The sequence below is a fragment of the Rattus norvegicus genome, chromosome 6, assembly GCF_036323735.1.
Source record: "Rattus norvegicus strain BN/NHsdMcwi chromosome 6, GRCr8, whole genome shotgun sequence".
Taxonomy (NCBI): Eukaryota; Metazoa; Chordata; class Mammalia; order Rodentia; family Muridae; genus Rattus; species Rattus norvegicus.
The window spans coordinates 124,922,657-124,948,804 of record NC_086024.1 but is presented as its reverse complement, the minus strand read 5'-3'; the positions used below and the strand labels follow the sequence as shown (position 1 = coordinate 124,948,804).

General features: G+C 46.5%; 1 protein-coding gene across 4 annotated transcripts in view; it reads right to left on the bottom strand.

Moving 5' to 3' along the window:
• Tdp1 (tyrosyl-DNA phosphodiesterase 1) overlaps positions 1-26,148 on the bottom strand; it is a 67,826-nt gene that overhangs the window by 11,842 nt on the left and 29,836 nt on the right. For all 4 annotated transcript variants that reach the window (NM_001031657.1, XM_039112347.2, XM_006240432.5 and 1 more), the window contains 3 exons: positions 25,323-25,389; positions 23,932-24,039; positions 4,155-4,257 (listed from right to left, as the gene is read on the bottom strand). In NM_001031657.1, the coding sequence (NP_001026827.1) occupies positions 4,155-4,257; positions 23,932-24,039; positions 25,323-25,389 (278 nt within the window). The remainder of the gene's footprint in view (positions 1-4,154; positions 4,258-23,931; positions 24,040-25,322; positions 25,390-26,148) is intronic.

Below are 26,148 nucleotides of genomic sequence, written 5' to 3'. Positions count from 1 at the left end.
CAGGCTTAGGCTTTAATTTTCATGCGACTTTATGAATTTGTTACTAGATGATCCCCACTAGAGGACAGGCTTATGTGAGTAAAGAAACCAGTCTAGCGCAGCTGACAAATAGGATCCCAGGGGTCATTTTGGTACTTATAGATCCAGGTCCCTTAGTCTTTCAATTTGGTGCCCTGGAGATTTTCCTTTCTTGGTTCTTGGGCCTTTCTCCAGTGTTCTCCCAGTCTGTATCCTCCCACATTATTTTGGTGATTCATGGGTGGAACTGAAATGATTAGAAGACATGCTCCGTGGAGCACTCATTCAAGTGTGACCTCCTGGGAGACTGGGAGCCCAAGCCATGGCCAGCAGAGAGAGTGTGGAGGGACAAGGAGGGCTCAGGTCGGTGCTTGTGAATTTCATTAGCTCTCTCAGCCACACCGTCTTAGTGGAGCCTATCAGACTGACCAAAGATCATCTGAGAAGACATCATTTGCTTGTGATATGCACTATCTTTGAGAACAGCAACAACAAAAATAATAATTTAACTAAAACAGAGAAGGGAGAGACTAGACTTAATGATTGAAGTCAAGGCCTTTGAATTTGATTTTCTTTTCTTTTTAATCCTGACTTCAGAAAAGCAGGAATCCATCACCTCAGAAGCAAATGAACCTGGGGCTGAGAAGAAATGGGGATGGCTCTGTTTTTGTCAAGGGCAAAACATTACCATCATCTAGAGCAGTGTTCTCAACCTTCCTAATGCTGAGACCCTTTAATACAGTTTCTCACATTATGGTGACCCTGAACCATAAAAATATTTCGTTGCTACTTTATAACTGTAACTTTGCTACTGTTATGGATCATAATCACATATCTGATATGCAGGATATTTGATATGTGACCCTTGTGAAAGGGTTCATTGACCACCAAGGGGTCATGGCCCACAGGTTGAAAACTGCTGTTTTGGGCAATTCTTAAACTGCCAATGGCATTCTTGTTGTAAATGAGGTTGGCTCTGCACCCACTACAGTTTTGGGTCCCTAGGAGTGCTAAGTCGCATGGCCAGTTACTGACTGCTGAATGCCGGGCCTTGTCACAGCTGTGGGAAAGTGGAGACTTTCTAGCTATGGCCTCTGTCTATTGGATGCTACCCACTTCTGTTTGCAGCGCTGGTTTCAAGGCAGCATGCAGGATGCAATGACTGCAATGGCTCACGGGCTTAGGACAGAAGCAGCACTACTGGCTGCTGCTGTCTCAGGAATGTGGGTGCCATGGACACAGAGCTCTGCCCCGGGGGCTCACAGAGACTGATGAGAACGGTGGATCTGGATGGCGTCTGGCCAGCAGGCCGACTACAAGAGTCTAGATGAGCTAAGTCTCCAGAAACCATGGAATGAAACACACTGAGATGTGCCCCACCAGCACCAAACAGGGAACACTGAGAAAGAAGTAACCTCTGACCTCACTTCACAGCAATCTGTGCTCTTGTCAGTGAACACTGCAAGGTTATTAGCAACACAGAAATCTTTAAGACATTCATTAAGTGAATATAGAGGGATTGACAATACATTGCGATTTGTATTGATAATTGTATTAAGTTAGACACAAATATATACTTAGGAAAGTGTGTGTGTGTGTGTGTGTGTGTGTGCATGCATGCGCGTGTGCATGGGAGTGAGAGAGCGAGAGTGAGAGCAAGCACATAACATCAGCAAGACGGCTTCGAGTGAGCTCATCCATGGTTCAGATGCTCTCACAACACAATAAGTGGTGACACTGATGTATCCATTACACACTACTACACTAAGCCTAGTCTCTAGACACTGCTGTGAACACTGCTTCTGTGGCAGCTGCTTGGAGAAGACGGCAAAGTCCAAAAACTTAAAGGAAGCCACATCAGCTAATGGCCATGTTCTCAGAGCCTCCAAACACCCACGGGAGAACAGCACAGCAGAGCAAGGGAGCGATAACAGCAACCACTGCAAGCGGGAAGTTCAAGGAGCCCAGGGTCTAGCAAGCTGTGGGGTACAGAGACAAGAGTGCCAACAGGGGCAGGTGCAAGAGCTAAGAGCTGGGGGCGTGGAAATTCCTTCTAACGTGGATTAGGTCTGGCTAGAGAATGGGCCCAGAAAGAACCATGGGCCTACATGAGCCCATGTAGGAGCAAGTACCAGGAGGGGCTGGAGAGACAGCTCAGAGTTAAGAGCACTTGCTGCTCTCTCAGAGGACCTGGTGTGATTCCCGGTAACTATACGAGGGTTCACAATTGTATGCAATTCTGGTTCCGGGGAAAATGATACCCTTTTCTGGCCTCCCTGGGTACCGGGAGACACTAGACACACAGACACACATTCAGGGAAACACTCATACACATAAAACAATAAAATAAATTAAAAAATAATTAAGGATGTGCTGGCAGTGAGAGGGGAGGGGTATGGCTTGGGCAGTCAGGAGTCACTGCCTGGAGGGCAAAAGGAGGTCCACCAGGAGGCTGAATTGTGTGTTACAGATCTGGAACCAGTGGGCAACACCGGCAGTCCTGTGGCCAATGAAGACCGTCTGGCTGCAGGACGGAGCGAAGCTTGCAGACTGCTTCGGGGAGGGAAGCCTGACGAGAGGAGCCCAGGGAAGGAGGCAGAGCGGATGTACAGCAGCTGGCATGCCCTGGCCACGGTGGCTGCAGGGATGGATGGCCAAGGTGACATTATGAAGCAGCACTGAGCAGTTAGGAGTGACAAGAACCAGTGACTAAAAGATAGGGAGAGAAAGGTTGCCATGGGCACTTCTCATGCTTCAAAGCAGGGAAGTGGGGTGACCAGTAACAGGAATTCATTAGTGATCAGACCGTCTGGCTACTGTCCTTTAAATGACTTAGCTGATTTTGATGACATTTGCAAATGCCACATATCCTCAAGTACCGTCTGAATAATGTAAGTGATAATCTATAATTTAGGAATTATGCTTTATAAGATTCTGAGGCTCTAACAATTGGCATGTGACGTGGATCGCCTTTCCAGTGTCCAGGTGGGACCCAGTCTCTTAGGCTAGCTCCATGGTCACAGCTCAGTCCTGGCACAGGAAACAAGTTTCCCTTGACTATAATGTTATAGTGTTATACTGCTGTAAGCAGTAAACAGATGTTTACCTAGTAGGAAAGAGAAGGAGCTATATGACAGCAGGTACGTCCCGGAAGCCCTGGGGTGGAGGAGGACAGTGAAGACTGGAAAGTGGAGAGAGAGAGAGAGAGAGAGAGAGAGAGAGAGAGAGAGAGAGAGAGAGAGAAAGAGAGATATTTTGCTGCTGGGCGTGCTATGAAAGGGGGTACTTTGCTGTGAGACCTTGAGTCCGTTACTGCTCATGGGCTGATGTAGGTCTACAGTCAAGCTCATGGGTACCCCCTGAGCTAAACCTACTTCATCCCAGGGAGCTCTCAGTGGACCTATCTTAAAACCGCAGCAAGCAGTAAAAGGGAAACCGAGGGGCATTAGCTATCTCCCTGTGTAGGCAACCCTGGCTGTATCCCATGGTTAAGAGTGTGCCCGGAGAGTGTGATGAGGGTACAGGAGGTCCTAGCATCTGCACCTCAGGAAGATGAGCCCCTGGAAACATGACTCTAGTGCACAGTGAAGCATATGGCTTAGGCCACCTGGTCCCCATGGGCACAGCAGACACTTCATCTGCTGTTTGGCCATGGAATCTATTAGCCGTTTTAAAGCTGCCAAGGAGCTGATGTACCAGATACTTGAGAGCACTTCCAACATGTGTTTCTGGGTGCTCATATCACATGCATCCTCAGCTAAACCCTGAATTCAGTGCTTTCCAGCTTTGCTGCCCCCAACTCCTCTTCCCACTCTCCCTGTGCTCTAAACCGCCCCATCTTCTCCTCCCCTTACAACCTCCCACCCCCAAAGTCCTGTGCTTGGTTGGGCTACTCCTTTCACAACTTGTTACTTCCCACCGCCTGCGTCTCCACATTGTGCCTCACAGAATTTATTTAATACGGTTATTAGCCTCGCCTTCAACAGCTACCCAGATTGAAAGCATAGGTTTTCGATTAGAATCCTGACCTTACCACCAGGCCACACTTGGCCCACTGTGACTAGAGGAAGAGAACAGAGTCCTGTTCATTACACGTGTGAGCATGCGAGCCAGTGGGCAGGTACAATGTTACTCACAAAGGCCGACGGGAGGAAAAGGACCCCCAGCTCATAGGAGCGGATCATCAGTTGAGCGCCGTTCTTCTCCAGTGCTCCCCAGGCAGCCTTGGACAGATTTGCACTGTGGAGACAGGGACACAGAGGAGCTGTCTCAGTGTGGCATCTTTGTGGGGTCAGACGTGCACAGCTGCGAGAACACTGGTTGAAGAATACACAGCCGCAATCATATTGATTCAATTTCCAGCCCAACTGTGGTATTGAAAAGGAAATTTAAGGCGCACTGTACTGTAATTTTCAGGATTTACTTAATTGCTAATTTGGGATAGTTTCACTCTCATATGCACAACCCCCAGGGCAGTTATTAAACTGATTATCTTCCTTACAAGTAATTTTTTCCATGTCCAAACTCCCTTTTTATAGTCCTGGTATTGATTGCTATGACTTCTAGTTTTGTTGTACATAAAAGCAGCACTGGAGACAAATCTGGGCTGGAGATATGGCTCAGTGGTTAAGGCTGGGAATGAGTGAGGCTCTTGCAGAGGACCAGAGTTTGGTTTTGAGAACCCATGTAGGTCCCAAGTGCCTAGAACTCCCGATCTAGGGGACCGGATGCCCTCTTCTGGCCTCCAAGGGCAGTACACCCATATGCACAAGCCCCCATGCAGATGCATACATATATCTAAAAATAATAAAAATAAATCCTAAAAAAAAAAACTTTAAGAGAAAAACTGTCAGTATTATCATATACACATAGCCACTTTCTGTCTTTTCAGGGTAAGGGACAGCAAAAGCTAATTTCTACTTTTGCTTTGAAGAAAGCCACTCCGGGGCCATTAGCCTGGTGCTTGCAGTCAGAAAGGAATGGCTTATACAGAATTCTGTTTAATGTAGACAGAGTTGTGGGTATGGCTTTAAAAACAGATCCCAGCACAGCAGGAGGAAGGAGACCTGAATAGACAGACATGAGGGACGTGCCAAGATGCACTCTGGTTCTCGTTTATACCCCAACCCCCCACCCCCACCCCCACCCCATGCTAAGCAGCTGACCTCACAGAACTGAGGAGGAGCACAGCATTGGGTGGAGGATGGGAGGGGCAGGGTTCAGACAGGGCAGAGGAAAGTCAGACAGCAGGTATCAAAATGAGTCCTAGTGCCCTCAGTGACCACAGCTGGAAACAGCTACTTACACACTTGTCTATTTAAGGCAGGCGGGCGGGCGGGCTTTACCGTGGCTCACAGTTTGAGGGTGCATCTATTAAGGCTTGGCAGTGACAGTGACTGTAGTCGTGACTGCTGGACCATATGGCAGTTGGGTATTGTGCCCACAGTTCAGAAGTATAGAGAGATGAATGCTGGACCATGGCACAGTGTGACAATATTCAGAGTGGGTCTTCCCTATTCAGTTAAACCTTCTGGAAACATCTTTACAGAAATGCCCAGAAGTTTGTCTTCTAAATCTTGACAAGTTCACAATCAAAATTAACCATCATAATGCGTGTGTGTGTGTGTGTGTGTGTGTGTGTGTGTGTGCATAATTCGAGGCTAGCAGGACACAGGTGTTATGAAGAGAAAAATGGGGAGGGGTAGCTGTGGAGAGGGGAGGGAGGAGAGTGGGTAATAGGGAAGAAATGACATTAAATATATTTGAAAAAGCTGTAGGGAAACTGATGGCTTGATATGCTTGTCCCAGGGAGCAGCACTGTTGGGAGGTCTGGCCATGTTGAATTATGTGTGGCCTTGTGGGCGTGAGCTTGTCCTAGCTGCCTGGGAGCAAATATTCTGCTGGCAGCCTTCAGATGAAGATGTAGAACTCTCAGTTCCTCCTGTATCATGCCTGCCTGGATGCTGCCATGTTCCTGCCTTGATGATAAAGGACTGAACCTCTGAACCTGTAAACCAGCACAATTAAATGTTGTCCTTTGTAAGACTTGCTTTGGTCATGGTGTCTGTTCACAGCAGTAAGACCCTAACTAAGACAGAAACCTATTATTTTATAAACTTATATGCATTTATCTCCCCTTCCTCAGGAGCCACACTCTATCAAACAAAAACTCCAGTGCCAGATAGGGGATATTTCCCTTCAAGTTGTTGGTCAGAAAGATCCACCATACCCCCAAACAATATAGGCTATTGCTACTGTTCTTGGTTACCTCGCAGAATACAAAGGTAAAGCCTACTGCTGAAGACCTCATACACTTCAGTCACAGGCCTCACTCGGGGAATCCAGCCGGTACAGATCTGGAAGCCTCCTTGAGGAGCAGCACTTACAGTATCTAAAGGCTGTGTGAGCACCAAGGGAAAATAATCAACAGCCCTACGAGCTGTAAGTACTGAGAACTTATGATATAAAAGGGGCTAAATTGGCAGGAGCTGGAAAACTCCAAGAGATGAGTAAACACTCAGAGATGGAAACAGGTTTCATTCTCACTTGATCACTGTACATTGTATACGGTATTCCTGACAAATGTGTGCAACTTTAGGAAAGGTGCTCTCTAATTAATCCGATTAAACCTACCACACGGCCTTAAAAACATCAACTACATTTGCCCAAGTCCTATTTCTCTTTACAGATGAAGATGAGGAATTGGGTGTGGCAGTTCATGAGTGTAACTGCCCAACCCTGGAGGAGGGGGCTGGCAGATCAGGAGCCCAAGGCCAGCCTGGGCTACATGAGACCTTGCTCAAAAAGCATTTACAGATGGACCTGCCTTCTCAAGCAGTTGGAGCACACTGGGGGCCGGGAGTCTTTCTGTGCGGCACACGGTCACAGAGAAACAGCGCACAAGTAGGAGAGTTAGTTTAGGAAATCATTTCCTTGGAAAGTCAGCTGGCTCTTGGGCTTCTCACCTGTCAGTAATGATCGCACCTTCCTCATGCCGAGGCAAACGTTTACTGGTAAAATTAATCATCAGGCTGAGGTGGAGATTGTCTTCTCAAAGTTCCTCTTACTTTCTAGATTGTTACCTTCTGATAACTCCCTTGAAGGCCAGCAACATGATACTCAGGGCCAAAGGTGCCCTCAGAAAGGCTTCTCATTAACTGTGTTCCCTCCGATGCCATGGTTAAGGGTTTTTCCATAGTGAGGATAAACGGAGACCACAGGGACACTAAGATGGCTTCCGCCTAGCCTGCTATTATACTTGTCTAACAGAATCCGAGTATCTGCAGCCTTCAAAATTCTATCCTGAGTACTGGGAGACATGAAAGACACTTGTAGGTTGTCTGGGTGACAAATCAACATTCCTTGAAATGTCATCTTTAATAATTCCTTACACTATGAGTAATGCTTTGAATCACTGGCACCTGGGGCAGCAAGGAAGCCTGGGAATGTATTTCCAAACTCTCCTGCTGTCTGCTCTGGGTGTGGGTGGTATAGACAGGCAGGAGAAGCCACCAGTGTCTTCTACAAGGCAAAGAGATACCCGAGGCTCATGCAGAGTTCTGTTCCTGGAACTTGGAAGGGACTCCAGCTGCTCTTTTCTACTCAGAGCCCTGGGCCTTCATCCTTCCTGCTCTCTCCTGCCCCCTCTGGACCGAGCAGCACAAGGTCCACTTCCTTGCTCTTGCTATATCTGGAGTGGTGCTTGAGTATTAGAAAGGGAAGAATCACTTTATTCTCTAAGGGATGCAACTCTACAGGGTAGCATTTAGATAAACTAGGGCACATTTAGTGGTGTGGCTGTAGACAAGGATTCGTGGTGTGTCAAGTTTTACTGTCTACTAGAAACTGTCAAAACTACTAATAAAGTAATAGTGGGGGGAAAACAACTTTTCAGGACAGGGTGTGTCAGTTAAGCTCAAGTCCAGGCTATAGAGGTAGAAGACTGCATTTAATGTAAATGTCTGTGCAAATATTTGTCAAGAAATCTGACTTTTTGAAATTGTGGGAGCTGGTTAATATAGCTATGTGAGATCCTGTACTGCTTTATGAGCTGTACAGGATTCTGTACAGAGCAAGTAAACGTTAGACAAAGTGAAAGCAATATGCTAGAACCATGAGCATGAATTAAAGCCATGAACACAGACGCTCAGGTCAGGTTGTGTGGCCTCTGTCATTGGGTGGGTATCATAGAGAAGACAGACGGTATATCCTACACTAGAAAAACACATAGTGAGCCCCAGGAGTCAGAAGAGCTTTGGAGGACCTAAGTAGGGAACCAGGTTCAGCTCCCACCTCATGCCAACGGAGTAAGCCAGTGCACAGTGACAGTGACACAGTAACAGAGTGTGTGTTATAAAAAGACAGCTGTCTCCCGGTCACCCTCCAAACACTCCTAAGACTCTTTTGGGTTCATCCTCATGAGTAACACAGAGTCTAAGCACTGGGGATGGCAGTGGCTGTCACGGCCAGCACCACCTTGAGCATCGTCGTCAGAGCTGCTGACTGGGCTCACTGTTAACTTTTTGTGTCCTTCAGGGTGACTGCGGTTACAGGGACACGTTGGCTGATGAAGCATTTCTCTGGATCTCCATTAGTCAACAGTCTAGGCAGCAGCTGTGCAAAGCCAAGACATAGCTTACAAACCAAAGCTTGAGCTGCCACACCCCTGGGAATGTCTGAGGTGGGGACTGACACTCGCACAGCCAACTGTCAGGGTTAACAGTGACTGCTGAGGCTCAGACTGAGCAGCTGTAGTGAGAAGGGAGGGACAGGCCACAGCCATTGCAGCTGTCATCTGCTCCCTAACGCCCCTAGGAGTACGCTTTCTGCACACACACTCACACACACACACACACACACACACGCATACACACTCACACACACACACTCACGCATACACACACACTCACACATACACTCACACAACACTCACACACACACTCACTCACACACTCACACACACACATTCACACACACACACTCATGCATACACACATTCACACACACATTCACACACACTCACGCATACACACACACTCACACACATTCACACACACTCACCCATACACACACACTCACACACACATTCACACACACACACTCACACACACTCACGCACACACACACTCACACACACTCACACATACACACACTCACACATACATACACTCACACATACATACACTCACACATACACACACTCACGCATACACACACACTCATACACATTCACACACACACACTCACACACAGACACAGGGTGCACATTGCTTTTCTTCTGCATTGGCTCTAGGCTTCTGTGTACTGCCTTCAGGCTCTTGTTTCCCTCTATGGGCTGCAATTAAATGTCACACACACACACACACACACACACACACACACAAAATCTCACTGTGAAGCAAAAGAAGGTCTCACACTATAAATGATTCATGTTGTATTTCAGAATACATAAGTTGGATTTCTGAGGTTGTCAAATTTCCCTCTAAAACCTTTCTTGATGTAGATTATCTCTCCAAGTACACAATAGTGCTGTTCTCTTGGGCCACTGCGAACACTCAGTGGATACTATCTAGGACAGTTATGCACACTAATAGACAGAATACATCTTCAACTAGGATTGCTCTGATTAGGAGTGGTGTTCAGTATTTCTAATTGTTTAATTTTATGAAGCTGTATTTCATCACTGTCTCTTTTTTGATTATTTGAATATGAAGTCTCTCTTATCACAAAGCCTGTTTCCTGGGCTCACGTCATGGTGTTACTGTGGAGGTGATAAGAGACTTCAGGAGGTGAGGCTTGTGTCTGTTGTTAGGGGCAGGTCCTGTGTCCTCTGTGTCTCTTTCTGTGCCTGGCTCTCCCTGTGGTAAGTCTCTGCCATATGTTCCTACCACAATGTTTGGCCTCGCCATGGGCCTGGAACAAGCAGGCCAAGCACTGCAGAGTGGCCTGCCACCTCTAGTGTGGTAAGCAGAAGCACACATCCTCCTGTTAGCTTTTCTCTCGGGTGCTTGTTACAGAGAAGGAAACTGACCAATGCAGGCAGTGTGTTTTGGTTTATTATTGTTCTAACAGATGGCCATAAGGTCCATGCCTTCAAATAACAAATTTACTATCATGCCCCTGGCAACAAGAAGTTCCTAATGGATGACACTGGGCTAAAATCCAGGTATTGGCAGCGTTTCTAATCCCCGAAGGCTCCAGAGAAGAATTCTAAAGACTTCCTCCAGTGTTTTAAGAAGAGAAATGTGATACTGGCGGCCCAGAACAGAGATTCTTCTGGCCTGCCTTCTGAGTACTGGGATTAGGGCGCCCACCAGCACACCTGTATCTAAAGGCTGGCTGCCTGGCTGCTCCTCCATCTTCAGGCTAATTCCCTTCCGTTTGGTCTCACTTGATCAGACCCAGATATCTCAGGCATTATGGACTTGTTGGCTCTATAGGTTAACCTTTTTAGTCACTTTTCTAATGTAGCCTGTAACATGTTTCCAATAAAGGCTCTAGTTTGGGTCGCTTACCCTAGCACAGAACTCCAAAATGGCTCTCTCTGCCTCAGGTTTCTTATTCTGTACTGATTCCTGTAGATCTCAGAAAACATCCTTTCAAGCAGAGCCTGGATCCAAGACAAGCCCCCCCACCCCCTAAGGCTGGCTCCGTGCCTTTCAGTGTTACTCCCTGCTGCCGCCTTCCATGATTCTTCTGCTTCTGACCGAGTGATGCTTTATTACCCACACCCCCACCCATCACCAACATCCTCTCTCTGTCCTTTGCCCACGCCTTACAAGCCCGAATCCTTTCCTCCCCCGTAAGCCTCATCTCTTTCAGAAGCTGTCGGCTGCTATTCCAGCCCCCAGATCTGTCCTAACACCGCATTCTGAATTTGTCAGGCAGGCAAGGAACATCTACTTCATTCGGGAAAAGGGGCTGATTCACTCAGCTTAGAAGATACAACTGATTAAGACTTGTGGTTAGAGAACCAAGACTGCAGCTGGAGGACTAAAACATTTTAAGTCAAAGTTTGGAGAAAGAGCCTGCAGAGTTAAATGCAAGAATGCAGAGGACAGAGGATTAGCATACGCAGGTCTTGAATCACATGAACTCTGACCACGGCTAGCGCTATTCTGCCAACCATCAGCTTCCGTAACAGTAAATACAGGGACACCTGACTCCTGTCACTGGCATGAGGGGTCGACCAGATAAGGTGCATAAAGTCCCAGCACATGGATGGTACTTAATAAACGGTGCTTACCCTCACCAAGGCTTTGTAAGTTTATGGGCAGTGACTGACTCTTTCCCTTGGGGGATTCATCAAGTGACAGGACACTCTGGCAGCATATTTCCCAGACGCCCTAGTTGTACAGTTCTGGTATAGATGGGTCTACACATCATCAACCAGGCTGCATCACTGATGCCATAACCACAACACAAGTCTGCAAGGCAGAAACACAGACTCGTGATAAGGCTGGGACGTAAGCCCCCTGCTGTTACTGCAGAGGGCGAAAAGGTGCTCGCTACAGAACAGCATGGCGAAGACTAAATAAGTCTGCACATGTTTCCTTCCGAGGTTAGCTATGGAAGAGGAGCACCCATGCTTGAGAGGTGCGGTTGCTCACACCGGGTAGTAACAAAGGGGTTCCCACAGGAAAGGACAAGTGAGAGCGAGCAGAGTGCTGCAGGAACGCTGCCCTCGGTGTGGGCTGCTGCAAGTCCACCTTCTGACGAGTCGAATCCATCTACTTGAAGACCCCACCTTGTCCCCAGTCACAGGCAAACCATGGTCCACAGTGCCTCATACACGCAGTGAACTCCAAGTGGGGGCTCTGGCATTCCATGAACACTCTTGTCTTTAAGTGGACTATCTATCCTTGATCCCACCGGTGCAATTATAAAGACGTCAGAGGCTACCACATCAGCATCAAGGACTCAAAATGAGTTATGGTCACAGTTCCTTATACATGAGGATATAGCTCAGTGAGAGTGCCTGCCTAGCACACACGGGCCCTAGATTTAACTCGGTTGACAGACCAACCAACCTACCTACCAAGCAAGCAAGCAACTAACCAACTAACCAACTAACCAACCTAAAAACAGAAGACCAAATTAGTAAGACAAAAAACAAAACCACATTCCATAACTGGGGCTAGTGAGGTGGCTCAATGGGTCATGTTACTTGCCAAGAAGCCTGAAACCTGAGTTTCAGGAGAACTCCCTGAAAGAGAAGAAGGAGGAGGAGGAGGAGGAGAAGGAGAAGGAGAAGAGAACTGACTCCCTGAGTTAGCCTCTGACTACACACATGTAAAAACATAAACAGGTGTAATAAAAAGACAACTCAACTGATCTCTCCAGACCAATGACATGGCCTCTTTTAAAAACTGCTTTTCAAGTATTAAGGCACTGTATCACAGCATTTTACAACCAGTGTGATAATCAAATGCTGCTGGAATGCACCATTGTTTTGGTGGGCCTCTCCTGGTGGGAGAGCTAGGGTGTGAGAAGCTGTAAGGGTACATCTGGATTTACTACTGTGTGCTCACTGGTTAGGATGCAGGACTGATAGAATCGCCCAGGTGACCAGGCAACTATGAAGCAGGGCACAGAGGAAAGAAGAGAGAAGTTCATTCCTTTATAGAACCATGAAGTTTTGTTACAGTGGGTCCTGGGAAACGAAATATTTTAATCATACTTCAAAGTTTCTCCATTTTTTTTTTAAGCCAGAAGAATTCTTTGTTCAAAGGAAACCTTTTAACAAACAAAAGACTGAGGTCTAAAGAAGAAGCAGGAATTGCCTGTGCTCTTCTCCCTTTGTCTCTGTTGTGGCCTTGAAAGGAGTTTTCAGAACTTACAGGCCTCCAAGGAACACTGTGAACAGCACAGACTGAGTGGACAGAGGGAAGGGCAGAGAGCAGCAGGGATTATCTCTGTTGACTGATGATGGTAGGCTGTTTATTTAGCCATGAAGACCAGCAGGATCAAGGTATGGCCAGCACTGGGTTAGTTTACCTCTCAAACCTAGCACCCGTCAATGCCCCTGAGTTTATGAAGCCTGGTACCTTCGCTTCATTTCCTATAGGCTGCTGGGACTCATACCTTTGGAGCTTTACAAAGAATAGTGCCAAGAATTATTGTTCTAGAAAGAATATTAGCTTGCTACTGACATCCACTGAGACAGCTTGTGACAACGTTTGTAATCACAACAGAGCTGTGTTCATCTATGGGACATGTGTTCCTTCCTTCCTGCTTTCGGCCTGCTGCCACTCTGACCCTCCATCCTCGGCCATGTGCATGGCTTCCTCTTTTCGCCACACTCGACTGTCACACAGGGTCCCAGGTTTAGAAGTCTGTATCAGTGTCTCAGGAGGGCTGTCTGCCTCCACATTGTGTTCTGGTCCAACCACAGATGGACTCCGGAAAACAGTATGATGTGGAGGAAAAAAAGACAGATCCAAGATCCAGCTAAACCATCTACAAGGTGAGCAGACTATACTGTGCACCTGTTTCTATATCCAGACAGGTGTAATAACACCGAGACCATGGAGTTCTCAGAAAGCCGGCAGTGAAATTTATCACAAATATGGCAGTTACAGTAGATCTAAATACTAGATGCTCTCAGTAATGTTTACGAAGCACTGTGGATCACCTGGCTCACTTGTTTGAAAGCCTTCAGTGATCCTTACCCAGAGAGTCTAAAACCACTTGCTTGCCCCTAAAGCTGGTCCCAACAACTTTCTGGGGCCTTCCCCACTCTTCCCTATACAATACTCTGTGCCAGCTCATGGCCCTCTTCCCCCAGTGACTCAGGACCTCCAGGTTCATCAATTCCTCTACCTAAGGCATCCCTGAAGCCTATCACATTCATCGGAGTAACAAAAGACTCGAGACAACTGACTTACAGAGAGAAACAATCTATTTTGGCCCCCACTTCCGGGGGTCTCACTCACTGCCGCCCGACAGGTTTTGTGTGTCGCGCCTCTTCATTTATTCAACAAGTTGTCTACGGGGTATGTGTTCTGTGCCAGGCTTTGTTGGGGTAAGACGCCAAGAACTTCAGAGCGCTCCAAAACACTCTGCATGCTCACTCGGTGCCCATTCTAGTCACAGCCTGGCAGCTGACAACATTTCTTGAGTATTTGAAATTCCCTGGCTTCTAACCACTAGTCTGTTCATACCCATGTCAGCCACATCATGCAAAAGCAAATGGCACCCCAGCCTGAGTCATCTGGCTGGTTCTCTTGTCCAACACTGTTAAGTGTCCTGTAACTGTTCAGTCTTTTACTCATCGCTCCTGCCGTTTGAGAGCACGCCACTAGGGATAGCACGCTGGGTGTGTGGCCTTGGGATGGGATATTGATAGCTGATCTGTGACTCTGGTAGCTTGATCAGGCTCTGTGTGAGTGTGTGTGTGTGTGTGTGCGTGCGAGTGCATGCTATGGCAGTTAGGGGTATCCTGGGGGTACTGAGGAGGGCTAGGGGAGACAGAGATCACTCTCACAGGGAAACACTGTGTGCAGCTTCAGGAGAGGATTTGAGGAGTAATAGGATTTGGCTGTGTGCCTCAATGTTCATGAGCTAAAGATTTGGGAAGTAACCTTGTAAGAGTGTATGAGGTCTTTAGGTCATTGAATGTAGGCCCTTGAAGGAGATTATAAAGTTCAGGTCCCCCCCCCCCCCCCCCGTGCTTCCTGGATAGGGAGGAAGTGGTTTTGTTGCTCTGAGTACTCACTCTCCTGATGATCCTGTTGTGCTAATTCACTGCAGGCCCGATGACTACACTACAAGCTGACTTGCTTAGCAAAGGCCACCCTTCTTTTCATTTTTAATTTTGAGATAGGGTTTCACTAAGTTGCCCAGACTGGCTTTGAACCTGTAACCTTCCTGCTTTAGCCTCTTGAGTAGCTGGGATTATAGACCTGTGTCTGGCTGGATGAGAAATTAAAATCTAGCTAGGTGAGAAGCCAGGGCACAGCTGGCAGCGAACCCGGTAGGAGGTCAATGAGGACTAAGCCCAGCAGGCCAGGAGCAGTAGGGAGAAGGGAGACTGGGCGGCTGCTGCTTCACCAAGCAAAGGGTCTAAAGGGAGGGGGCTTAATCCACCATATAGTAAATATATGCTATATAAGGCACAGCTGATCTCTGGGTTTTTCTGGAGGCCAGTCCTTGGTGGGGGACTGCATACGACATTCTATCTCAAGTCACTGGTATACCTCATGACTAGGAGTGCCAGCACACAAAGGGCCTCCAGGCCCTAGCCGACAGTAGCAAACATTTTCTCACCAGGGATAATGTTTCTGGAGGCTGGCTCACACGGGCATAAACAAAGAAATGCTGTCTTTGCTCTGCTTGTACCAGAATGCAAGAATGCAAAGGTGGTTAGTGGCCTTGAATCATCTCTGAAGTACAAAAGGAATCATTTGCAGACTGTAGGGCTGATAACATTATTTGTAACAAAGTATTCAAAGAATCCTGGTTATCTTGGGAGCACCAGGCCACCAAGTCTACTCGATAACATCTACAGGTATTCTTTTGTGTGATCCTAAGCGATTTCCTCCAAAAACCACAGACAAAGGAAGGGACAAAAGCCCAGTCGCTGCTTCACACTCTAAGGAGCAGACAGCAGGGAGCTGAAGCACAGAACGGCACTGCAGCTGAGGAGAATGCCTTTTATGAGTCTCTGAAAAGCCAGCAGCGATTTTGTAGTCAAGCACTTGTCTCCTTTCCTCTGAGTGGCAGCACCAACATTTCTGCTCCATCTCTATCAAACAGTGCCTATCAGTTGCTAGGCAACCGTAACAGTGCTCCAGACAGTGTTAGTAACCACCTTATTTCTTGCCTCCCACAATGCTTAGCTTCCATAATTGTTCTCATCAGGTTTGCTAACTACACTAAGGCCCAATCTTCTTAGTCAAGGTTTCTTCCTAAAGCTCGGCTTCTTGCTTACTTGGTGCTGCAGTAAAAATTTGGTGACTGTATTTGTTGTCGTGTACTGGTAATTCCCCTTACCAACAGGATGCTCATCAAATGAGGGATGATTTCATGATAGGATCAAAGCAGATGGAAAGAAAATCTTATTAGGACCAGAAAGAACTTCCATAGAAACAAACAGCCAGACAAAAGAGAATAAAAGACACCTTGTGTCAACCTAGCCACAAAATAAAGTACCAGCTCTTGAGTTTCTGAAATACAGACATCTGGTCCTAAGTACTTGTCTTGTTTGTTTGTTTGAGACAGGATTTCTCTGTGTAGCCCTGGCACTAGTTCTGTAGATCAGGTTGGACCTGAACTCAGAGATCTTCTTGCCTCTGCCTCCTGAGTGCTAGGATTAAAGATGTGCAGAAAGTACTTGTGTTACAGCTGAGTAATTCCCCCCCCCCCATTTTTATTAAATTGGGTATTTCTTATTTACATTTCAAATGTTATTACCTTTCCCAGGTCATCAGCCCCCTAACCCCTCCTACTTCCCTTCTCTATGGGTGTTCCCCTCCCCATCCTCCCCCCATTACCGCCCTCCCCCACAACAATCCCATTCACCGGGGGTTCAATCTTGGCAGGACCAAGGGCTTCCCCTTCCACTGGTGCCCTTACTAGGCTATTCATTGCTACCTATGCGGTTGGAGCCCAGGGTCAGTCCATGTATAGTCTTTGGGTAGTGACTTAGTCACTGGAAGGTTGAGTAATTCTTATCAGTTATCAAATTAGCCTCAAACTGAGTTTTTAAAAAATGCAGTCTAAAGACAAGTGTTTAAAAGTGATTTGTGTATGTTGCAAGCATGCCTATGTGTATGCTATGTGTATGCAGAAGTCTGTGGAAGTCAGAAGGCAGTGTTGGATTCTCTGGAACTGGAGTTACTAGCAATTGTGGGCAGTCTGAGTCAGGCCCTGAGATTTGAACTCTGGTCCTCTAAAAGAGCAGCAAGCACTCTTTTCCTCTGAGTTATCTCTCTAGTCCCCACAGACAAGTCTTTAAGTCACATACTGTATGTATGTTAATGTGCTATATATGAAAATCAGACAAAAACTTTAGACCTGATTTCATGAATCTAAAGAGGTCTAACAAATATTAAATACATTATATGGCCTAATGGGCAACATCCTCATATATTTTCTATCATTATCCTGAGAAGGTTCCATTAAATCAGATAAAATGCCCATATTATAAATTTCCCAAAATATAAATGGCGAGACTAGAAAATGGCATCCATGTTGGAGTCTGATCTTTGCACCTTGTCTCGTATCATTCCTTTGAATATAGGTCAGGTAATATCACTTCTGAGGTGCTAGGCTTGAACGGTGCACTGAGCTTGAAGCTACTGAGCACCCAGGCGACTAATGACGATGGCTTAAGTTGGCGAGTACAGTGGCGAGGGTGCAGGAATAGGAATAGTGGGCTACCCGCCCATGCCCTTTCATTGTGTACTTATATTAACAACACGGAGAAGGAAGGGGTCTTTAAAGTGTTCTTATCAAATCCAGTGATACACCACACAATGGCATTGCAGTACACACAGGCATCATGTATAGCATACATCAGCATAGTAACATGCTAGAGCCCCAAACCCCGACGGTCCAGTTATTATAGTCATGGTAAAGTTGATGGCGATATTGGCGTAAATGAGCCCAATACACCACCGGCCATATAAAGTTTCTAGTCTACAATGATACAGTGTAGACAATAACTGACAATATATCAACTGACCACGCTACTGGTATAAGTACTTACTACTTTATCCTTGGAGTATACTGCTCATTAAACAAATAAAAACAAACAAAGAAACCTAAAGGGATATGCTGTGTTAAACAACCGGTGTCTTGTACGCCTGTGTTTATCATGATTGCCTCAGTAGCCCACACTGAACTAGGCATGGCGGGTGTCCCTTTAACCCTAGCTATCATGAGGCTGAGACAAGAGGACTGATAACTTAGCAACACCCTGCCTCAAACTAAATACATTTTAAAAGAACCCAGATTGGCCCCAGCACCCACGTGGTGGTTCAAGGCCCTCTGATTCCAGTTCCAGGAAATGCAAATGACCTCGCCTGGCCTCCAAAGGTACCACACCCACGTGCTACACAAACGGACACCCCGGCAGATACCCATACTCATAAGTCCATATTGCTTAAAGGAGGGCGGGGAAGGCTGCATAGCTTGAGTCTAGAACGCTCTGCTTTGTGGAAGATGGCATCCTAAGACGGCATCCTCGAGGCCTCGCTTACAGCTGGTTGGGAAATAAGAACGGACAGTAACTACCACAGCAAAGCACACCTCTAAGCTGATAAATTTTTGTAGATTAGAAACTCAGATCTTGTGAGATCCTGATAATCTCTTATAAGACTATCATTTTATCATTTCTATACACATTATTGACTACTTTGAGTCAATACCAATAGTGCTCTGTTGAGAAACATACTATTTTTATATAAGTCCAAGTTGAGGATATTTAAAGCCCTTATTCTAAAAAGTTACAGGCATAAAGTGCCTTTATTTTTAAAAAGGGAAGTTTTATTTAATTGTGTGTGGTGGGGATAAGTGGGGGGGAGGTTATATACACATGAATACGAGTGCCCGCAGAGTCCAGGAGAGGCCATCTGACTGCCCAGAGCTGGAGTTACCGGTGACTGTGAGCCACCTAACGTGTGCTTGAGTCCTCTGCCAAGAGCAGACATGCTGTTGGCTACCGAGCCGTCTCTTCAGCCCTGAATAAGTCTTCTAAAAGCACAGATGGACTCCAGCCAATCCAAATGAAAAAATTCACTGATGTATAACTCTCTCCCAGGCCCGGGACTAGTAAAGCCTCAGGAACTTCTGCCCCTAACAGTGAGGAAGAAAAGTCTGGCCACACGCTGCTCTCTGACCTCTCCTCCTATCTGGACAGAGCACTCAGTGCTGCCTCTCCTCCAAGCCTATTTCTGTGCCCACTCCTGCCTTGCTCTCCTTCAGCTCTCCACAAACAGGGAACCTACCTCACTTCCTGTTCTCGTTAAAGGAATCAACAAGGCCTTCTCTGACCCTCCCATTTAAGATGCAGCAACTACCTAGGCCCATCCCATCCTACGCGCAGTGGAGTGGGTGACGGAGCCCGCTAGTCAGTCTTCCGTGTGCCTTGTTTAACTTCTCTGTGATCACTTCAACTTTACAAACAACTTAAGCCAATTTGCAAAACCCTCTTCTTAATTCATTTAATCAGACAGCAAAAGCTGCCACTTCCAAACGGTTATCATGGGGTCCTATTAGTCCAGACTACTAGTCAGGGGAGTTAATGGACTGAGCATATGTCATGTGATCCTCCTCAACTTCATCTGGTCCTGCAGACGTCAGATAAACGTCACCTGAATTACCATCCCGCCTTATTTTTCTCTGTCATACACCACACACACACACACACACACACACACACACACACACACACACACACACACACACCCTGTTGACTGTGTAAATAAGCGTGTTTCTTTTATGTAACTCCCACCACCAGAAGCAGGCCAATGGTTGTTTATAATTGTATTGCCAGCACTTAGCAAAGTGCTTGGCACTTAGTAAGTGCTGGGTAAATCAACAGATGCGCTGGACAACTGGCTAAGAACAGTGTCCAGAATGAATGGCTACCTAGTGGTTTTTAATGTAGAAGGAAGATTGTCACACAGCCAATGGCTCTTCAACCAGGACAGATGGCTTGGTTGGCGATGGAGCATATGACAAACCTCATCTCCTTTGTGTTTGTTTTTCTGAGATAGGTCTTGCCTTCTAGCCCAGGCTGGCCTTGACCTCATGGTGATCCTCCTACTTCAAGCTCTGGAGGACTGGAATTACACGTATGTGCCACCATGCCTGGCTATGAGAAACCCTCTGTTGTGTTTCTTGGGTGCTCCCAGCATCAGGCATTAGCCTGCTCTGCTTGCTCCCAGTGGGAAAAATCACAAAGCCTTAAGGTATCAGCGATGAGCCCGAGAGAGAACCAAAGAAAACCAAATTAAAACCTCACCAAAAGTTACCAACAACCACCACAACGAAATCTCAAACCTCTGTGGACAAAAACCCCTCTTGAAGTCTCACAGTAAGTATGCCGTTATGTTGATTTTGATGTGTGCTTGGGATGGAGCCCAGGTCCTCACATATTCTACACAGGGCTTTACCAGTGAGCTAGCTCTGTAGTCAAATTTCTTGTCTTCCTGTAGCTGTCTCCTCATTTCTACAGTGTTGATAATGACGTCAGTGATGAACTCCATCCACCTATCAGCCATGTTCCTGACTGAGGAGTCACCTCTGAGGCTTCTTTCCTAACCTACTATGCACGGAGTCTAGGCAGATCGCTCACCATTACCATGTCATCTCCATCTTCATTAATTAACCTTGCTAAGAGCTCTGTACTGTGCACCTCCTGCACATAAGGCTCCCTGCCAGGGGCTAGGTTAGGCTAAACAAGATAGATACGGGCTTCACGCCATAGCCCAGAGAGAAAGCCAGTAAGCACTGTAGAGAAGGGAAAGGCATGGCGATGATGTAAAAGCCCACGAGACTGCAGAATCCAACCAGCCGAGGAAGCCATGGTAAGTCAAGTGCTGGGCAACTCTAAGTTCAGGGTCTGCATGGAGTGCTCTACCGTCAGGAAAGCACCGTAGGATCAATTCACGCGGCATGACCCGCTGAGTCGCTTTCATTAGACTGCAAATTCCACAGGAGCAAGAAGCTCGACTTAGCTTTCCTCTGTTCCCACAGCACCATCCAGGCAGCGCATATCTGTGAGCGCCTGGTGGGGCTGCCTCCACGTGCAGCTTTACTTCTCTTCTAGGTGAGGCCCATGACCTCACAGAACTCTGAGATGACGGAAAGGGACAGGTGAGGCTGCTTAGTGAGGGTCAGTTCTCTCTTCTACCACAGTTGTTCCTTCCATGCAGGATAGGGCCTCCATGCTGGTAGTGATCACCCAGGCGGGTTGAGGAACTGCTGATGGGTCTGAGGTCAGCACAGGTCTTGCCATTGTTGAGTGTACAGACTAACGGGGCTACCATAAGGGGGGTTACCAGTCTGACTAACAGCAGCTGCTGTTTCACATGCTTATAACGAAGAAGTAGTTACCTAAGGTTACAGCTGCTACTGAGACTCCAGCTTCCTTACATGTCATTTCATGGGCCCCTGGTGGCAAGAGATTGTGTAACTCATCTCCCCACCAAACCGCAGGCATACTCTGGCACCTTGCCTCTGGGCTTCAGGAAACGTGTGTGGCAAGGTTCAGCGACTCCCGAGTTCTAAGAGGCTGGGCTGCAGTCGAGGCTGACTGTGCTGACCTCTGCATCGATGTGTGTCATTTCAACTTGTTTCCTTGAAAGAGATCTAGAAACATGCTGTACGCAGTGAGTCCTCCCTGGGCCCTGTAGCTTGCCTTTTCCAGCTCTTCCCCATCAACAGCACAGGCTCTGTAGACTGCTTGACTCAGCTGCCCACATCCGCACTCTCCTAAGCGCCCACTCTCCACTCAGCAGCCTGACCCAGCTTTCAGTGCTCTCATTAGATGATGTCACCGCACTTCGGGGCCTCCTGTTATCTGGCTCAGCTCTGCATGTCAGCGCAGGAACAGCAACATTCCACATGTTCTCCAGCTTGAGAGCCTTTTTGAGCTGTTCCCTTTGACCCATATGCTCTTCCCTTGGTGGGCTGGGGCAGTCTCCTCAATCAGCCTCCAAGGCCACTTTCTCTGACCCCGTCTGGCACGCTCCAAACACATCTGCCACAGGCCTGATCTGACATTTCCTTTCTTCCATTCCTTCCTTTTTCCTGTTTTAAAATATACTACTGGCCTCACTTAAGCTGTTATACCTCAAATGAGGGCTCATACTACAATAGGTACTTTGTTTCTTGCCTTCCGTGAACCATAGACAGTGCCTAAAATGGAGAGGATATTCCATATCTGATGATTAGGAGGTCCTGATGGACACTTCACCCTCTCAACGAGCAGGTGGTGAAAATATAGGAAAAACAATACATTGCTCAGTGCTCTTATAAACAACACAGACCATTTTCTACATAGTCATTAATCACAGAAACTCACGGAGATCCTACACTTAGGGTTACTAGCCTTCCTGAGTGAAGAAATGGTGTAGTCTGTGTCTTAACTCCTCCTGGAATACATGTTGAGCATGTTGGCACACACCTTTAATCCTAGCACTCAGCAGATGCAGTAGGTGAATCTCTGTGAGTTTGAGGCCAATCTGCTATTATAGCCAGTTCAGGGCCTGCCAGAGAAACACAGTGAGACCTTATCTAACACACACGTGCACACGCACATGCACGCACACAGGCACCAATTTGCGCACTGAGTCAGGCATGTGGCCCATGCCTGTAATTCCAGCATTGGGGAAGATGAGGCAGAAGAAAAAGAAAGACATGTTGAATAATGTGAAATGTTAAAGAGGGTGCCTTGGCCTCTGCACAAGCTTAGAGTTGGTATTGAAGGTAGCTTAACGATCAGGCATTCTTTGAAGAAAAATGAATGTATCTGCGTGCTTTGCCTGCACGTATGTCTGCTCACTGTGTATAACCACTTCAGTCATGTACAACCACCACCACCACACAGAAGCCCAGTTCCACTCTGGGTACCCAGTCTGTCACCTCATTTAACAATCACAGGAACCCCAAAAGTAGCCATTACCTCTTTCTTTTTATAACTACGAAACAAACATAGATTAAACAAATTCCCCAAGTTTAAATAGCCACTAAGTGACAAACACATTCCGAATGTTTATTTTTAGAACTCAAAAGCCTGCTTTTCCATTATGCTCTGAGGCTCATTCTTCATTCATCCTCAAAGCACTAATTCTGCTCTGTGATAGTTTAATTAGTTGTGATTGACACCGATTAGGTTACTTCATCACAGAGAGATGTCCAGTGGTTGAGTTCTGACTAGGAGCGAGGCACTAATGTTCTCACAGCTCTATTTCCAAAGGGCAAAGCAATTTATCTTTAAATGAGGGGGAGGGAGGGAGGGAGGGAGGGAGGGAGGGGGGGAGAGAGAGAGAGAGGGAGAGAGGGAGAGAGAGAGGTCAGTGGGTAGGGAGTTCCTTCTAGGGATGATTAAAATATTCTAAAATTAGATTGTGGTGATAGATGTGCAATTCTGTGAACATGTTTAAACTGTTAAATTGTAGTCATTAAGGCACAGATTTTATGATATGTGAATTATATCATAATAAAGATGTTTTTAGAAGGGCAAAACTGATTGCTCAAGTTTTAATTATCTAAAAGAGAAGCTAATAAAAAAAAGTATCAATTTTAACATTTTCTGTTTCTTCTGTATTTACCCCAAATGTCAGTTTGCTTGATCACTGTTATAACTATTACAGTATATAAAAAGAAGTACAAAAGTACAACAATGCCAAGCAACCAGAGCTTCCAGGGACTAAGCCACTACCTAAAGACTATACATGGACTGACCCTGGACTCTGACCCCATAGGTAGCAATGAATATCCTAGTAAGAGCACCAGTGGAAGGGGAAGCCCTGGGTCCTGCTAAGACTGAACCCACAGTGAACTAGTCTATGGGGGGAGGGCGGCAATGGGGGGAGGGTTGGGAGGGGAACACCCATAAGGAAGGGGAGGGCGGAGGGGGATGTTTGCCCGGAAACCGGGAAAGGGAATAACACTCGAAATGTATATAAGAAATACTCAAGTTAATAATAAAAAAAAAAAAAAAAAAAAAAAAAAAAAAAAAAAAAAAAAGAAGTAAATCCAAAGTTTATGCAAACCTTATAGATATCTAGAGAGACAAAAAAGTCAGGCAATGATCACACATTCAGTAAGACATTAGGCACCTGACTCCTTTCAGGTTCAGTGACAGAAGCAGGCTGAAGACAGAGCACTTCACAGAACACTTTCCAAGACTCCACTCCAGAAGCCACAAGGCCTCCCATGAAACATATAAAGTCCTTTTACCTTGTGACAAGGAACCAAGCCAGTTTACTGAAGTCTGGTGAGGGCCTCATGTACGTCTTAATATGTGGCATGGCATTGCTTCGGCCGGATGTCTCTGCTGACCACTTGCTAGTGACAGGAGAGACATAAAACACAAATTAGAAAGTAGTTCAAGACAGACAACATTCTTACACTAGGGAACGGCATGAAAGGCAACACCCAATCTAAAAAGACAGCAGGAGCAGTTTGTGACTGTGATGGCTGAAGGAACTGTTTAGACAATGGAAGAACACATTATCACTCTGAAAGTAAGGATGTCAAAAAAGGAAATTTAGCAGTCGCCACAAAAGCATGAAACCCTGTGGATGTAGGGGCCTCCTTTCACACACAGCACACACACATGCATGCACATGTGCACTACACTGATTTCCTTGTGCTTTCTGAATGCGTGTACACAGGTCTCTGGCTGGGCTGTGAACTCTTGGAAGCAGGAGGCTAACATGCTCTACAGTGCACACTACTGAGCAGAGTCTCCACAGAAGCTTCTCCAATGAGACCGAGTGACTGAAACACTGTCACGGGTGAGTGCTAACGAGGCAAGAGGATAATTCAGCAATGCCTGGGTTTCGGCTTTCAATATTAATTCTGCATTTCCAACACTTCATGACTAAGGCTCCAAGGTGTAATGACCTTTTGTCGTGAGGCAGTGATTCTGGCTTAGAATCAGTTTGCCAGCACCGATTCTGGATTAAGAGGGCCACCATTTTCCTCATCTGAGTGAACCTAGGAACCTAAACTAAAAGCAGCTAACACAGAAGTGCGCTGTCAGGAGAGACTAAGACAGGAACGCACCGGCTAACAGGATCTCAGCAGAGGCTACAAACACAGACTCCCACGCGCATTTCTGGCTGCTCAGCTGAAAAGCCATTATGGAAGTAAGACTCTGGGGTGGGTCTAGAACAAGATGGGAAGGATAAAACTTTCTTTCCCCACCTACCCTCGCCTACTGAGCTCTGCTGGTCTAACAGGCACCAGCGTCATCCCGGAGACAGAGGCCCAGGAGCTACCCTGACCAAGTGTGGGCCCCTCATACCATAGTCAGGATGGTTATATTTCATGTTTCAGCAAACTGAGCTAAATGCTGCTTACATAAACCATAAGCCACCCAACATGATCTTTTATTTATCTTTTTTTTTTTTTTTTTTTTTGGCCTGCCAACAGAGATAAATTTTACTCTGGTATTAAAAACCTATTCCAAAATGTTTTCAAAAGCTTGTTTTAAATTATTTCCATCCCTACCATGCAGATGAAGGAATCTAGCTGTATTATATAAGGCACTTTTTAAAGAGCAGACTGACACAACAGGCTTAGTCCCAGGGAAGCAGGAGCAGCACCGAGAAGCAGTTACTCACTGGAAGTAGGGGTGCAGCCACCTCTGTTTCTCAGCCGTCTGGATGCCATAGGGAAGAGAGCCCCCAGCTTTTAAAAGAGGGAAAACAAGGAAAAATGGTGAAATATAATTTGAGGCGTTTTCATTAAGAAGAAAATCTCTGTTGATAGTAAGAAGGTAGAAGAAGAACAGCTGCTTCCAGGACTTCATCTTAAGTAACAGCTCATTGAAAAAAGCCACCTATGCTTGCATTAGGCACACGACTTTCTCTTTCTATGTTTGTGGTTCTGTCGTGGTACTGGGGACTGAGCCTAGGGGCTCACACGGGCGAGGCGAGGACCCTGCCTCTGAGCTATATCCCAGCACTCTTCTTATGTCCTATGTATGCGCTCATGAACTTGTCCAGGCTGGCCTGGCTCTCACTCTGCAGGCCAGTGTGGCCTTGTATTTGTGATCCTCCTGCCTCAGCCTCCTCTAGAGTAGCTGGGATCAAGGGCCTACACTACCAGAACTCAAATCGGGTACATTTCCTTCACGGGCTTCTTTTCTCTGGGAAATGAAACATATAAACAGTTTACTGTTGGAAAAGAAAAGGTCTTAATTAACTACGCAGACGGCACAGCAGAACCTGGGTCTGTCTCACACCCAGAGGCATGTATGAAGAACTTCACTAGGTTTTTGTCCCAGGCGGGACATCTGGGAGTGCAGTTAGCGACAAATTCAGCCCTGTCTACTTTGGCTTTACACTCTGCCATTTCCAAACAGGTGGAAGATAAGAAAACACTTTTGCCTTTTTTTTTTTTTTCAGTAAGAAAAATCCATTGTAGATTCATCAGTGACTTTCCAAA